General features: G+C 45.3%; 1 protein-coding gene across 1 annotated transcript in view; it reads left to right on the top strand.

Annotated features, from left to right (window-relative positions):
• SRA1 (steroid receptor RNA activator 1) overlaps positions 1–12,695 on the top strand; it is a 44,358-nt gene extending 31,663 nt beyond the window's left edge. Inside the window, exons 4-5 of the mRNA XM_073568084.1 lie at positions 412–520; positions 11,260–12,695. Coding sequence (XP_073424185.1) covers positions 412–520; positions 11,260–11,459 — 309 coding nt within the window. The 3' untranslated portion in view covers positions 11,460–12,695. The remainder of the gene's footprint in view (positions 1–411; positions 521–11,259) is intronic.
• The last annotated feature ends 1,502 nt before the right edge of the window (positions 12,696–14,197 follow it).

Here is a 14,197-nt window from a genome sequence, read left to right as displayed (position 1 = left end):
AACCTACTAGAATTCTGTCCTCCAGCATGGCAGACCCCCTTCCGTTCAGGTGCAAGTTTTGTTCCTGCAAACTGGTGCCATCATTGTATTACATAGTCATTCATCTGAATAGCTGTCACATAACAGTACTAGTGTCTAACTGGCAGCCATTCATCTGAATGTCTATTGGGCAATGTTACGTGGTAAGTCTACTACAAAATGTCTGATTTTGGTGTCCCTGGCAGAATCGGCTCTTTGCCTAGAGCTGTACCTGGGGCGATTGGTTGACCACCACAGAGGCTGCGTTTTGGAAGAGAATGTCTCTGTCTCTGTTTAGCATTTTCTTCTTCTAATGTGTTTAGCATTAATGGATTATAAAATGAATTGTTAACATTTTCTTCTTCTGACCCTTTAGTAATGATTTTTGTTTAGCCTCAGGTGCTTACCGAAATTAGACGGAGATTGACTGTGTTGGAAGAAATGTGGAATAGCGGAAAGCTGTCCATATCCGTACAAAAGAGGATGAGCTTGTTGGTGAAGGGTAAGTTCAGTTTATATCACTTTTATTTGATTAGTTTTCTGAATTATATTTTGCTGACACGGATTTATACAGTATTCATTATATAGGCGACTGGCACCTTATTGTCCGTTTCCCTTCGGACTCCTGTCTGTGCCATATAATAAAGGATTGGCTGCTTAAAGGGAGTCTGGCACCAGGTTTCTGCTCCCCCATCTGAGAGCAGTATGATGTAGTGGCAGACAGCCTGATTCTAGTGATGTGGCACTTACTTGACTGCTTGCTGTAATTTTGATAAAATCACTGTTTTATCTGCTGCAGATCTTGCAGTTCTCTGAATGCTGAGCTCTGTATAACCCCTGCCCACACCACTGATCACTACCCTTTAGAGTGTACACAGAAATCTTCCAATCAGTGATGGGGTGGACTTAAGGGCATGTCACACTAAGAGATATCGCTAGCAATATCGCTATAACTAGTGACGTTATAGCGATATTGCTAGCGATATCGCTGTGTCTGATACTTACCAGCGACCCGCTCCCCCGCTGGTTATCGCTGATCGCGCGAGAACGTTCAGGACTGTTTCTCGTCGTCAGCTTCCTGCGGCGCTTCCTGCTGTGGAGACGAGCGACGCGTGGAGCCGGGCGGGAGGACGCAGGATCACCTGGTGTGACAGGTAAGTAGCGATCCCTGTCCCCAGCGATGTCGCTAGTGAGATCTGCCTGTGTGGCAGCTCACTAGCGACCACTTAGCGATGTACCAGCGATCCTGACCGCGTCATATCGCTGGTCGGGATCGCTGGTACATCGCTAAGTGTGACAGTACCTTTATACAGAGCTCATGAATATGTTTGATTACCTGGCACAGGATTACTAATCCTCTAGTGATAATCTCCTGCAGTTAAATCAATGATTTTATCAAAACTGCACCAAGTAGCCCAGTAAGTGACTCATCACTGTAATCGGGGTCTCTGTCTCTACATCATGCTGTTCTCGGATTAGGCGATGATAACCTAGTGACTAGTGAGTGATTCCCTTTAAAAAAAAAAAAAGGGCATAAAGTAAGCAGCTATTTTATTGACTTTGCAGTGAAATCACTGATTCCAGTTCGCCAGTCTCATCCATGGCACACATCGCATATTCAACTGTGTAGAATACAGCCAAAGCAGCAGGGGGAATGTATTGTGTGCACAGTATACCCACTTTGTCCTTCTGTGCAGGCACAGACTTGCGTCTCTATGTAATAAAACCAAACTGGAGCATAAAGTGATCATCTGATTTCCATATCAGCGCTTCACCCTCTTGCTCCATCTCATCAATGATGGCATAACATGGAGACCGCTTGCCCGTTGGAATCAGCTTCATGACAGTAATAAGCAAATGTAATACCTTTTATGTTCTTTTAGCTCTATTTAGTATAAAGTGAACCCTTTAAAAGGAAAAATCTGATCAAAATCCTCTACTGATATGTTGGCTATATGTCAGATGATCACATTAGTGACATCTGTGTTATTGGAGCACTAGTGATTGCCAGAACAAGATAGGCCTATGGATTGTTAAATCCTTTTGTGCAAGGCTAAGAAATGTGTTACTATAATTCGCACACGCCATCATTCAAAATAGCTGAGTATGTTGTGTCAGAAATCTCCGGACAGTGTAAATGGGATTTCTTGTTAGTCTTACTGGTGGACACAGAACCAAGGGATAGTCTGCTGCCAGCGGGAGGATGACACAATTATTGTATTTAAATGAAATTGACTCCTACCCAGCACACTATACCTCGCCTGCTGGAGACAGGCTTCCTCAGTTCTTTGTAATGTCAGTTGAAGGCAAGGTCTGTCTCAGACCTGTCTTCAGGGCTGCCACTAGGAATTTCGGAGCCCCATACTGGCAAAATTTTCGGGGCCCCCTTGAGACTCCACCCAGGCTCCACCCCTCGAACTGTCCATAGCCCCACCGCTCTCTCTTGGAAAAACTCCACTTCTCACCAATCACACATTAATAGTTCCCATCTCCAGATCACACACACAGCCAGCAGCTCTTGTTTTGGCCAAAAGATTTTTTAAATCTGCCACCACGACAAGGTAGACTCTTTTGGCTGGACCCTACTCTAACCTATTAAACATTTGCTAAAATAACCAATCCAATTTAGGTATATCTTTTATTTATTTTTCAATTTTTAAAATGACCAATAATATCACATCCAAAGGGATAAATACCGCTGCACCATGAACAGACCACATATTACCACCACATGGTGACCAATAATACCACATACAAGGAACAAATACAGCCACACCATGACCAGACCACATATTACCACCAGTGACAGAATAATAGCACATACAAGGGACAAATACCACCGCACCATGCCCAGACCACATAGTGACTGGATACTACAATACTGATCATTTAGAAAAAAACATAATACTATCACTATAAGTGCCATTATACACAGGAGATCTGTACTTAGTATGCAGTGTCTGTGTACAGGTAATACAGTGATCACCAGTGACATTATACACAGGAGCTCTGTATATAGTGTCTGTGTACAGGTAATACAGTGATCACCGGTGTCATTATGCACAGGACTTCTGTATATAGTGTCAGTGCACAGGTAATACAGTGATCACTGGTGACATTGCACAAAGGAACTCTGTATATAGTGTATAGTGTCATTGTACAGGTAACACACTGACTCACCAATGACTTCTCTAGGTAAAGTCCTTCATCCTTGCTTTTCATCTTTCATCCAGCACAGACCGCCATCACGTCTTCCAGCCAGGGCTCGTCTCTGCAGGAAATAACACAGTTTTCTAGAGCTCCACTTGCAGAACACATTACTTAATTTTTTTCCCAACTTCTACACTACACCAGATGAAGAAAAAAAGGAGACATAGTGTCGCTCTGGACAGTAACAGAACCTCCCCATTTAAAACAGTATCCTCAAAAAAATAAAATACATCACTGCAGTAATAATATCCCTTAATTAGCCCCTATGGTAATAATATCCCCCATCCTGGCCCCCGTGTGTCTCATTCCTGGCTCCAGCCATATTTTCTCTTATACTGACCTCATAAGTATCCATTCTGCCCCCATATGATCTCCAGATCCTGCCCCATCTGCCTACATCGTATCCATTCTGCCCCATGATCCTGCCCTCTGTGTCTCACTGTCACATTCTGCCCTCTCCTGTGTCTCACTGTCACATTCTGCCCCCTCCTGTGTCTTACTGTCACATTCTGCCCCCTCCTGTGTCTTACTGTCACATTCTGCCCCCGTGCCTGACATTCTGCCCCCTCCTGTGTCTCACTGTCACATTCTGCCCCCTCCTGTGTCTCACTGTCACATTCTGCCCCCTCCTTTGTCTCACTGTCACATTCTGCCCCCTCCTTTGTCTCACTGTCACATTCTGCCCCCTCCTTTGTCTCACTGTCACATTCTGCCCCCTCCTTTGTCTCACTGTCACATTCTGCCCCCTCCTGTGTCTCACTGACACATTCTGCCCCCTCCTGTGTCTTACTGTCACATTATGCCCCATGTCCGTTCTGACCCCTTGTCTCACACTCTGCCCCCATGGTGATTCTGCCCCCGTGTCTCGCATTCAGCCCCCTCCTGTGTCTTACTGTCACATTTTGCCCCATGTCTGCATTCTGCCCCCATGTCTGCATTCTGCCCCCATGTCTTGCATTCTGCCCCCATGTCTTGCATTCTGCCCCCATGTCTTGCATTCTGCCCCCATGTCTTGCATTCTGCCCCCATGTCTTGCATTCTGCCCCCATGTCTTGCATTCTGCCCCCATGTCTTGCATTCTGCCCCCATGTCTTGCATTCTGCCCCCATGTCTTGCATTCTGCCCCATGTCTTGCATTCTGCCCCCATGTCTTGCATTCTGCCCCCATGTCTTGCATTCTGCCCCCTCCTGTGTCTCACTGTCACATTCTGCCCTCTGTGTCTTGCATTCTGCCCCCCGTGTCTTGCATTCTGCCCCCCGTGTCTTGCATTCTGCCCCCCGTGTCTTGCATTCTGCCCCCCGTGTCTTGCATTCTGCCCCGTGTCTTGCATTCTGCCCCCCGAGTCTTGCATTCTGTCCCCCCGTGTCTTGCATTCTGCCCCCCGTGTCTTGCATTCTGCCCCCATGTCTACATATTTGCCCCTGTGTGTCTCCATTCTGCCTCTGTGTGTCTCCATCCTGCCAGGAAAACATATTGCCCCTTTCAATAATAAAATAAAAACTTTCTTCTTACCTGACCGCGCTCCTGTGGTGAAAATGGAGCTGCTGCTGTGTGAGCTGAAAGGACCTGTGGTGACGTCATCGTCATGTGATCAGGGGGCGGAGCTGATCAATGCTGAAGGCCTGTGATAATGATGACATCACCACAGGTCCTTCAGCACTTCTCTAGCTTTTGGATGTCAGCCGCTGTGGCGGCTCTGCTGATGTGTGCGCTGCGGGCCCAGCCACAGTGCACATTTGGGGCCCCACCGCAGTGCCCGATGACGCACAGCACTTGGGGCCCAATGACTAGAAGCACAGGAGCAGGGCCCCTGATCTGCGGGCCCCCTTCTGTACTGCTGTTCACCGGGCCCCATACAGCAGTAAGGGCTGTCATGCCCTGATGGCGGCCCTGCCTGTCTTAGTTTAGGAAGGAAAGTTTTTCTGTAATTGCGTTGCGATTCGCTGCATGCTGTGGCTCCAGGACCTACCTTCAAAGAAATCTTTGATGGAACTACCATTTTAGGGGTCTCGCTTATTTGGGACTAATGTACATAAGATCATTTAGGAAGCAATAGGCAGCAGAAGCACCCTTCTTCCTCAGGCTAGGGCCAGCCATCCTTTTCGGAGACATGGGGTCTTGCAAGTCACTCCCTTTTGTCAGTTTCCAGAAGCAGACGAGTCAGGTTTAGTGATGAGCGAGTATACTCGTTGCTCGGGTGATCTCCGAGTATTTTGGCGTGCTCGGAGCTTTAGTTTTCATCGCCTCAGCTACATGATTTGCGGCTGCTAGACAGCTTGAATATATGTGTGGAATGCCTGTTTGTTAGGGAATCTCCACATGTATTCAGCCTGTCTACAAGTCACAAATCACGTAGATGAGACAAAGAGTTTAAATCTCCGAGCACACCAAAATACTCGATCACCCGAGCATGCTCGGGAGACCCGAGCAACAGTGCTACTCGCCCATCACTAGTCAGGTTGGCTGGTTAGACCGTAGGTCTGCCGGGAGCCCAGGAGAGCTACCTTTAGAGCAACATCCGCCGGTCACCCTTCTGTATCTTAGGCCAGGCCCTCTAGGTCCAGAGGCAACAGGGGGTCAATTCTTGAAGGGCGGCTCCCACTCGGAGATTCTTCTTGGATTGGTCAAGGAGGCTTGGCTGGAGGCAATCGGCGATCTTTGGGTCAGGGAGATCATCTCTTCGGGTTACAGAATAGAGCTCACTGCTCTACCTCAGGATCACTTGTTTTGCTCTCACCCTCCTGGGTTTCCCAGAATATACAGTCAATTTCGACCAGGCGATAGCTTCCCTACCTCAGGCAGGGGTGATTGTAGGGGTTCCCACTTCAGAGCACTCCAAAAAGGGTTTTTTTTTTTTTTTTTTTTTCAAATCTATTTGTTATCCCCAACAAGGACTTCTCTGTGCAGCCTATATTATATTTAAGGTGCCTGAACAAAAGAGTTTGACTTCGTCACCTCAAAATGGATTCACTCCAGTCAGTGGTCGCATCAATCTAGGGCTCTCCCATTTAGGCTGGCCACAGCACCCAGGCAATTCACGAACATCCTAGCCCCGGTTATGGCACTGCTAGCGTCCAGGGAGATAATTGTTTTTCCCTGTCTGGACGACATTCTTGACAAAGCGCCATCTTTTGCACAAAATCTAGAGAGCCTACCGATCGTTCCTCATCCTCTGGAGCGAATCGGTTGGATTGTCAATTGGACAAAGTCTGTTTTAGTTCCTACATGGCAGCTACGGTTTATGGGAATGGTGTTCAACACCATTCACACATCGGTATTTCTTCCAGAGGAGAAGAGATTATCTCTTTAGTCGACCATTGGAAACGACAGGGCAAGCATTCCTTTACGATTTTACATGGAATATCCTCTGAAAGATGGTGGCGACTTTCGAGGCAGTACCTTTTGCTCAATTTTGGTCAAGGCCTCTACAGAATGCGCTCCTAGCCTCTTGGAACAGATCAGTACAGTCCCTGGATTGACCTGTTCATCTCCTCCTTCACTGTCGTCAGTCTCTCAGGTGGTGGCTGATGTCACCCCTGTTTACTCGGGATTGCTCTTTCCATCCCATTCAGTGGCAGATTCTCACCAAGGGTGCCAACCTGTCCGACTAGGGAGCAGTCTTTCACAATTTGACGGTCCAGGGGGTTTGGAGCAGGCTGGAGAGACGTCTCTTAATCAACGTACTGAACCTCAGAGCTGCCCGTCTGGCTTTTTTACACTGGTAGCCCTTAGTCCAGGAGTTGCCGAACAGAGATCAATCAGACAATGGTAGTGCTATGGCCTATATCAATCGACGGGGGGCACATGAACCACATGTTCCATGGAGGAGGTCGCAGACATTTTGGTGTGGGAAGAAGACAAGGTTTCTCTAATCTCGGCAGTCCATATAACAGGGGTAGACAACTTGGAGATGGACTTTTTAAGTCACAAGCAGCTACTTGCAGGAGAATGGGCTCTTCATCCAGAGATTTATTGTCATCCAGACTAAATTACAAGGTGCCGAAATTTATCACAAGTTCCCGGGACCACCAGGCGATTGCAGTTTATGCCCTGGTAATCCATTGATCTTAGTTTGATCTTCCTTTTCTTTTTCTACCTCTGCCACTTCTACCAAGACTTCTCATGAAGATCAGGGCAGAGGGTGTTCCAGTCATTCACACTGCTCCAGACTGGCCTCGGAGGGCCTGGTATTCAAATGTGATCAATCTCCTGGCAGATGTCCCATGGTCTGTTTCTGACATCCCGTACCTTCTATCCCAAGGTACATTGTTACATCCAAATTTACGAGCGCTCAGTTTGACGGCATGGTTATTGAAGCTGTGATTTTGAGGACAGACGGACTTATTTTCGTTGGTGTGAGTCTACAAGTATTTAGCTATGTGGTTTTTTTTTTTCTTGCCAGTTCTGCTATACTTCTTAGGCTAAGTGCTCACGCTGCGGAAATCTCCACAGCATTTCCGCAAGTCCCTGCCACGGGTAAAACGCATGCGGAATTTGCATGCGTTTTCCCGCAAAACACAAGCGTTTTTAGCTTGCGCTTTCCAAACGATTTGTAGCATCGCTTGGAAAGGTGATTGACAGGTTGGTCACACTTGTCAAGCATAGTGCTTGACAAGTGTAACCAACTTTTTACTATTGATGCTGCCTATACAGCATCAGTAGTAAAAGATAAGATGTTAAAAATAATAAAAAAAAAATATATGGTTATTCTCACCTTCTGACGGCCCCCGATCTCCTCAGCAGCGCTCCTGGTACGTTTCGTTCCCAGGGATGCTTTGCGCGAAGGACTTTGGTGACGTCATGCTCGCGAGACCGCGACGGCATCTCAGGTGATTTGCGCAATGCATCCCTGGAAACGGAAGATGCTGGTAGCGAGGCAGGAGAGCTCCGGGGGGCCATCAGAAGGTGAGTATATCACTATTTTTTATTTTAATTCTATTTTTTACAGGAATATGGTACCCAGGGCATAGAGGAGAGTCTCCTCTCCTCCAGACGCTGGGTACCATCCGCACATGAAGCGCTCACTTTATGCATGGTGGCCATAGCCACATGCGTAAAGTTAGCGTTTCAATGCAATCCTATGGCTGCGGAATTGCAGCGATTACGCAGAAATAATGAAAATGCTGCGGATTTGACCCCTATGCGATTCCGCAGTGGTAAAATCCACAGCATTGACAGCAACTGCGGAATCCGATAGGATTGCATGGGATGCATTTTGTTAGCGTTTTTAAGTGTTTCCGCTGCGGAAAAAAAGCAGCAAAAACGCAACGTGAGCATATAGCCTGACAGTCCAGATTGGAAGCAGGGCTGGTGCTTAAATCCCTCAGGGGTCAGATTTCCGCCCTGGCTATTCTACTTCAGAGGGATTTGGCTTTGATACCCCAAGTTACTAGTTTTCTCCAGGATGTGTGACACCTTTAGCCAGCCTATCGGACTCCCCTGGGATATGAATCTTGTTTTGGATGCTCTTCAGTCTCCACCTTTTGAGCCTAGCAGAGAGATCTGTACACTTTTTTTTCTTATAAGGTAGCTCTTTTATAGCTATCACTTCTGTTACGAGGGTCTCGGAGCTTGTGGCTTTTTCTTGTTGCTCTCCTTCCCTTATTCTTTATCAGGATAAAGTAGTGTTGAGGACAGTTCCGTCTTCTTTCTAGAAAATAGTTTCAAGTTTTCACCTTAATGAAGATATTATTTTATATTCCTTTTGTCCGGCACCATCTCATCCTATTGAGAAGGCTCTGCACAGGTTAGACGTTTGGTAGAGCCATAAGATATTATCTATCGGCCACTGCCTCACTTAGGGGTTCTGATTCCTTGTTTGTTATGCTAGAGGACACTTTTAGAGGTTAGGCCGCTTCTAATGCAACCATTGGCCGCTGGATTAAAATAGCGATTATCCAGGCTGTGGAGACTCGAGGGTCAATGGGTGGTCTCATTCGCTCACCTGGCTGTTTTAGAAAGACCACATGGATCAGAGCTCATCCCACTAAACGCCTGTTCTCCTTCCCCGTGGGCAAAGTAATACTCGGACCAATGTAGAGCAAAAAAGATTCTCCAAGAGCAAAACTTAATAGTAACAAATATTAATTTTTATTAACAATCCAAACATTAAAACAATTGATAAAACTGAATATGACAACACAAGCTGTACAGAATTGAAAAAGCAGTGTGCAGGAGTTTGGTCAGGAATGGATTCTGGATGTTGTGCACCATATCCTATTAGAGAAATCTTTTTGTTGTTAGTCTGGCATGAGGGTATATGTAGAAAACATAAACATACAAACACAATTGTTAATACATGTAAATCACAGTCTGGATAGTCCCCCTGGCCTTAATTGTTGCAGTATACATAAGGTGACCACTTTGGATAGTGATGACCAAGCAACTATGGTGCAAAAAGTGCTATGTGCTTATTGAACAACCGAGAACTGGAAGGTGCTGGAGAGAACCCCTGGTGTGTACTGCAGACAAGATGGTCATAGTGTATTCGAATAAAGCTTTTATAGCATGGGTTTACACCAACTTGCTGCAGGCAGACCAGAAGAAGTAAAATACAATAAAATGACACATTATCCCTAGTTGATACAGTATACTCAAAATAGTGCAAACAGCATAGGTACCCAAACTCAAAACCGCAGCAGTGTGACCCCTTATCGTGCATTTCGGCTATTCTTCCTCATTGCTGTTTGCACTATTTTGAGTATTCTGTATCATAACTTTAAAGAGGTCAACAGTCATGTAATTTACCCACCTTTTTGGTCCTCTCCTGGGTAAGCACAGAGATCATTCAATGCAAGACTTAAAGGGAACCTGTCACCAGGTTTTCCCAGTATAATGTAGGGCCAGCATCTGTAAACCTCTGTTGCCGCATTCTAGAGTACTGTATGTATGTCCCCAATTCCATATACAAGACACAAAAAGAGCATTTATTAATATACTCATAGACGGCGCGGTCCGTACCAATGGGCATCTTTTTTTTTGATCTGGCAGCTCCTCTCTTACAATCGCCATCCACCTTCCTTGCTTCAGGTGGATTACGCATCTTACATCATCCACACAGTGTCCCCATTGTGCTCCTGCGCAGATACACTTCTCTCTGCCTTGCCGAGGGCATAGTAAAGTAGTGTAGGGCAGAAAGAAGTGCACCAGTCCAGGAGCACAATGGGGGACACTGAGTGGATAACATAGGATGCGTCATCCTCAAAGCAATGAAGGAAGGAGGAGGAGATTCAAGGAAGAGAGGAGGCGGCGTCGGATCAAGACCATCAGACCGAACCACGCTGTCTGTGAGTATAATAAAAGATTTCTTTTGTGCCTTGCATAGTGAATTGGGGACATACATTCCATACAGTATACTAGGATGCTGTAAAATAGGGCTGATAGGTGCTGGTCCTACTATATATTGGGAAAACCTGGTGATTAGTTTCTTTTTAAGACCCATTTAAACAAGCCAATAATTTAGATGAAGCATTAACTAATTATAGGTTGGTGTAAGCGTGCCGGCAATCGCAAACTACTGAGTGACGCTCTCGGATCATACACACCAGCATTGAAATGAAGGTTCTTGGCAGCACATCGTGCTGTCTAAACCAGAGAGATAACGATGATATTCTATGCACACAGAACAATCATATTTACCATCGTTCTAAGCACACAGAATTCTAATCGGCCTGTCTAATGCAGACCAATAGGAGATCGCTGCTCGGTTTGTAATATACCCAGTCGGCAGGTCTTTATTGGCCACTATTGGCATTGTAAATGCATCTATAAGCACATGCTGCATAACCTCCATGTATCTGCTCATGCACTCTCAGCTCAGGGGGACGCAACTGGCAAGATGGTTAAGTGAATTACCCACTTTATGGAGATAAAATATGGTACCTAGGGTCAGAAGGTGGCTAATACAGCGGCCATGACAGGGCAGAATGTGATTATTAGGACAGACCATAAGTAGAAATAATATAACAAGTTCTTCTTGCATTCTTTGTATTGGTAGATATGGATCAATTCATCTTTTTATTACATTTTAGAGCTTAAAGGCAAGAATTGGGATTCTGCTGATGAAATTCATCGATCGCTTATGGTTGATCATGTCAATGAAGTGAGCCAGTGGATGGTGGGAGTAAAGCGTCTAATCGCGGAAGCTAGGAACCTACCTCAGGAGCCTCCACCTACTGAAGAAGGGACACGGACAGATGGCACGACAGACGCTGCCCAGCAGGAGGGTTAGGAGGACATTACATTGGTGCTATGCAGTCAGATTGGTCAATGGATCATCACAAATCTAATGTTTTTTAGGACTTCTGTAGGTTTTTTTGTTGCTGAGTAAAGAACATTAAATTGCATCTGATTCTTGGACAAATTGGTGTCTACCAGAGTAAAGGTAAAGGGGTTTTCTGAAAGTGGAAAACATGGCTGCCTTTTTTTCCCAAAAATACCACAACAGGTTGTGATGGAAATGCATTTCGGCCCCATTTACTTGAATGATGCTGAGCATGCATCCCATAGACAGATACTGTTTCTGAAAGGAAGCAACCATATTTTTCTATTCAAGTACAATTCCTTTTAAGTTTTCCCTTTGAACAATATTAGTGGGAATTCTAGTACTTGCTGTCACCATTTGGTTCTCGGAGGCTGATCTTGGAGGTGGGAAAAGGTTTGTAAATTTCTTTGGGGATTAATTTTTAGCAGTATTCACACTAAAAGGTGAAGTTCCTAGTTGCCAAAAGGGAAAATGTCCAGCACAATACAGGCATACAGTAATCTTGAGGCGGGACTTCATCCATTATACAAAGTCACTGCCTTTTTGAGCACTTTAATATATTGCCTTTTTGCTGCAGTAGACTCCTGGGCAATAGATTTTTACTTTCTGAGCTGTTAATAGCAATGAAGAAAACTAATATGAATTATTGATTGAATCACATTAGTAATGTTTCACTGTACCATATATACTTTTAAGATTACAGTGTAGAAACTAAAGGACTAGAGTTGGTGCAAATCGATTTGCAGGACCTGGTCCATCGGGCACGTCGGTAATCTGTGGTTCCCGGACAAGAACACTGAGAGACGAATGCTACCATCTACTTCCATGGCTCTTTGTTTGATTAGCTGGCCCAACATCACATGTGCATCATGACGCAACAATGACATTGTGCCAGGTTAGCTAATTAACAGAGGAGCTAAGATGACATCACATAGGAGGTGACTCTCAGTAATCTTTGTCCATTGACATGGCCTATTGACCAGGTCCCATTCATCGATTTGCATCAACTCTACACAGGACCCAATGTTGGTTACAAAAGTGGTCCCGAAGATGGTCACCCTGTGCTTCTCCCTGAAGACCATTTCATAGTCATCATAGATATTGTGATGCAAGTTCGGAATTTATTTTATATTTCGGTTTGGCTTATCAGACTGTTTTCTTGAAGTTTCTGGATACTTTTCAATAAAATTGGTTACAATTTTTTTTCTTTGTCATTGTGTATTTCAGTTGAAATATTTGTCATATGTAAATCATACACAGTAATTAGGCTACTACACTAAAATATATGTGAGCACCATGAAACAAAGCTTAAAAAATTACTTGAGGGGTGTAACTTAAAGGGATTGTCCATTGCTCGGACAACCATTTCTTAAATACGTTGTTCCCTAATGTAAAGTAAAAGATACCACCTGCACCAGTGATGTCAGTCTGGGTCTTCCAGGAATCAAATGGCATAGCAATCAGCGGTCACTAATGGGCTGCAATTCTTAGGGTCCCGTTACACACTTCAATGTCCCAGCGATCCCACCAACGATCCGACGTGGATGGGATCGCTGGGACATAGTTAGCTGATCGCTGTTGAGCTGTCACATAGACAGACCCACCAGCGATCAGGACCAGCAAGCTGGTATCCAGGGTAAATAGCGGGTAACTAAGAGCCGCGTCTGCTGTATGGCACTGGGAGCTTGCTGATCGTTGGTCTCTCGCTGTCACAGGCAGCGATGTGTGCTGCCCAGCGGGAGACCAATGACAGAATTATGGTCCAGAGCATTAAGCAACGATTAACGATTAGCCATCTGATCGTTGCTACATGTCACACGCAACGATGTCGTTTCGACATCGCTGCAACGTCACCAAACTGGTGACGTTGCAGTGATATCGTTCACAATATTGTTGTGTGTAACGGCCCCCTTAGGCTGGTTTCACGCTTGCGTTTTTTTGCGCATAAATGCGCATGCGGTTTTTTTTCCTATACTTAACATCGGTGCGCATAGTCATGCGTTTGTACGCGTTTGTATGCGCATGCGTTTTTTTGTAGTGTGCGCCCGGGCACACAAAATGCATCCTGTTGCATTTTTTGTGCGTCCGACCTGTCTCAAAAAAACGCATGCGCACGCAATGCGCACAAAATTCACCCAAAAACACATTATAGTCTATGGGAGCGCTGACGTGCGCATGGACATACTGTATTCCCCAGTGTAAAATAAAAATAAGTTGTATACAGCCTCTTTCAAGCTTCTGGTCCCTAATGCAAAATCTAACACGTGTGTTATGGGACAAATGGCTTTCGGGGAACCTGAGGTCCCAGTTCTACTTCTACCCTGCACCCTATGTACAGTAGCTATGTACTGGTTATGTTGCACCAGTAAAGGTATGTTGTGCTATTAAAAACTTGATCCCCTACTTTTTATATTGATTACTCAGGATATGCCATCAGTATCAGATTGGTGGGTGTCCGACTGCTTCCACCCCCACCAGTCAACTGTTTTCAGCTTCAGCATCACTCCTTTAACTATTTATTGGCCACTGCCATATTCCTGCGGACCTGCTCCTATTCAAATGTATGGGAATTGTAGTGCAGTGGTCGCACACTTACGCAGTGAGGAGTCAGTGACCCAGCAAAGTTACAAACAAAAGTCTCTTTATTGTGAAGCCTACTGAAACAGACTAAAGGACCTTTTAAATGCTTAGGGTATTTGCACACG

Source organism: Dendrobates tinctorius, unplaced genomic scaffold (genome assembly GCF_039654945.1).
Source record: "Dendrobates tinctorius isolate UK_male_01 unplaced genomic scaffold, ASM3965494v1 ptg000020l, whole genome shotgun sequence".
In the NCBI taxonomy this organism is placed as follows: Eukaryota; Metazoa; Chordata; class Amphibia; order Anura; family Dendrobatidae; genus Dendrobates; species Dendrobates tinctorius.
The sequence above is the reverse complement of the archived record's forward strand: the minus strand, read 5'-3'. Positions and strand labels throughout refer to the sequence as shown.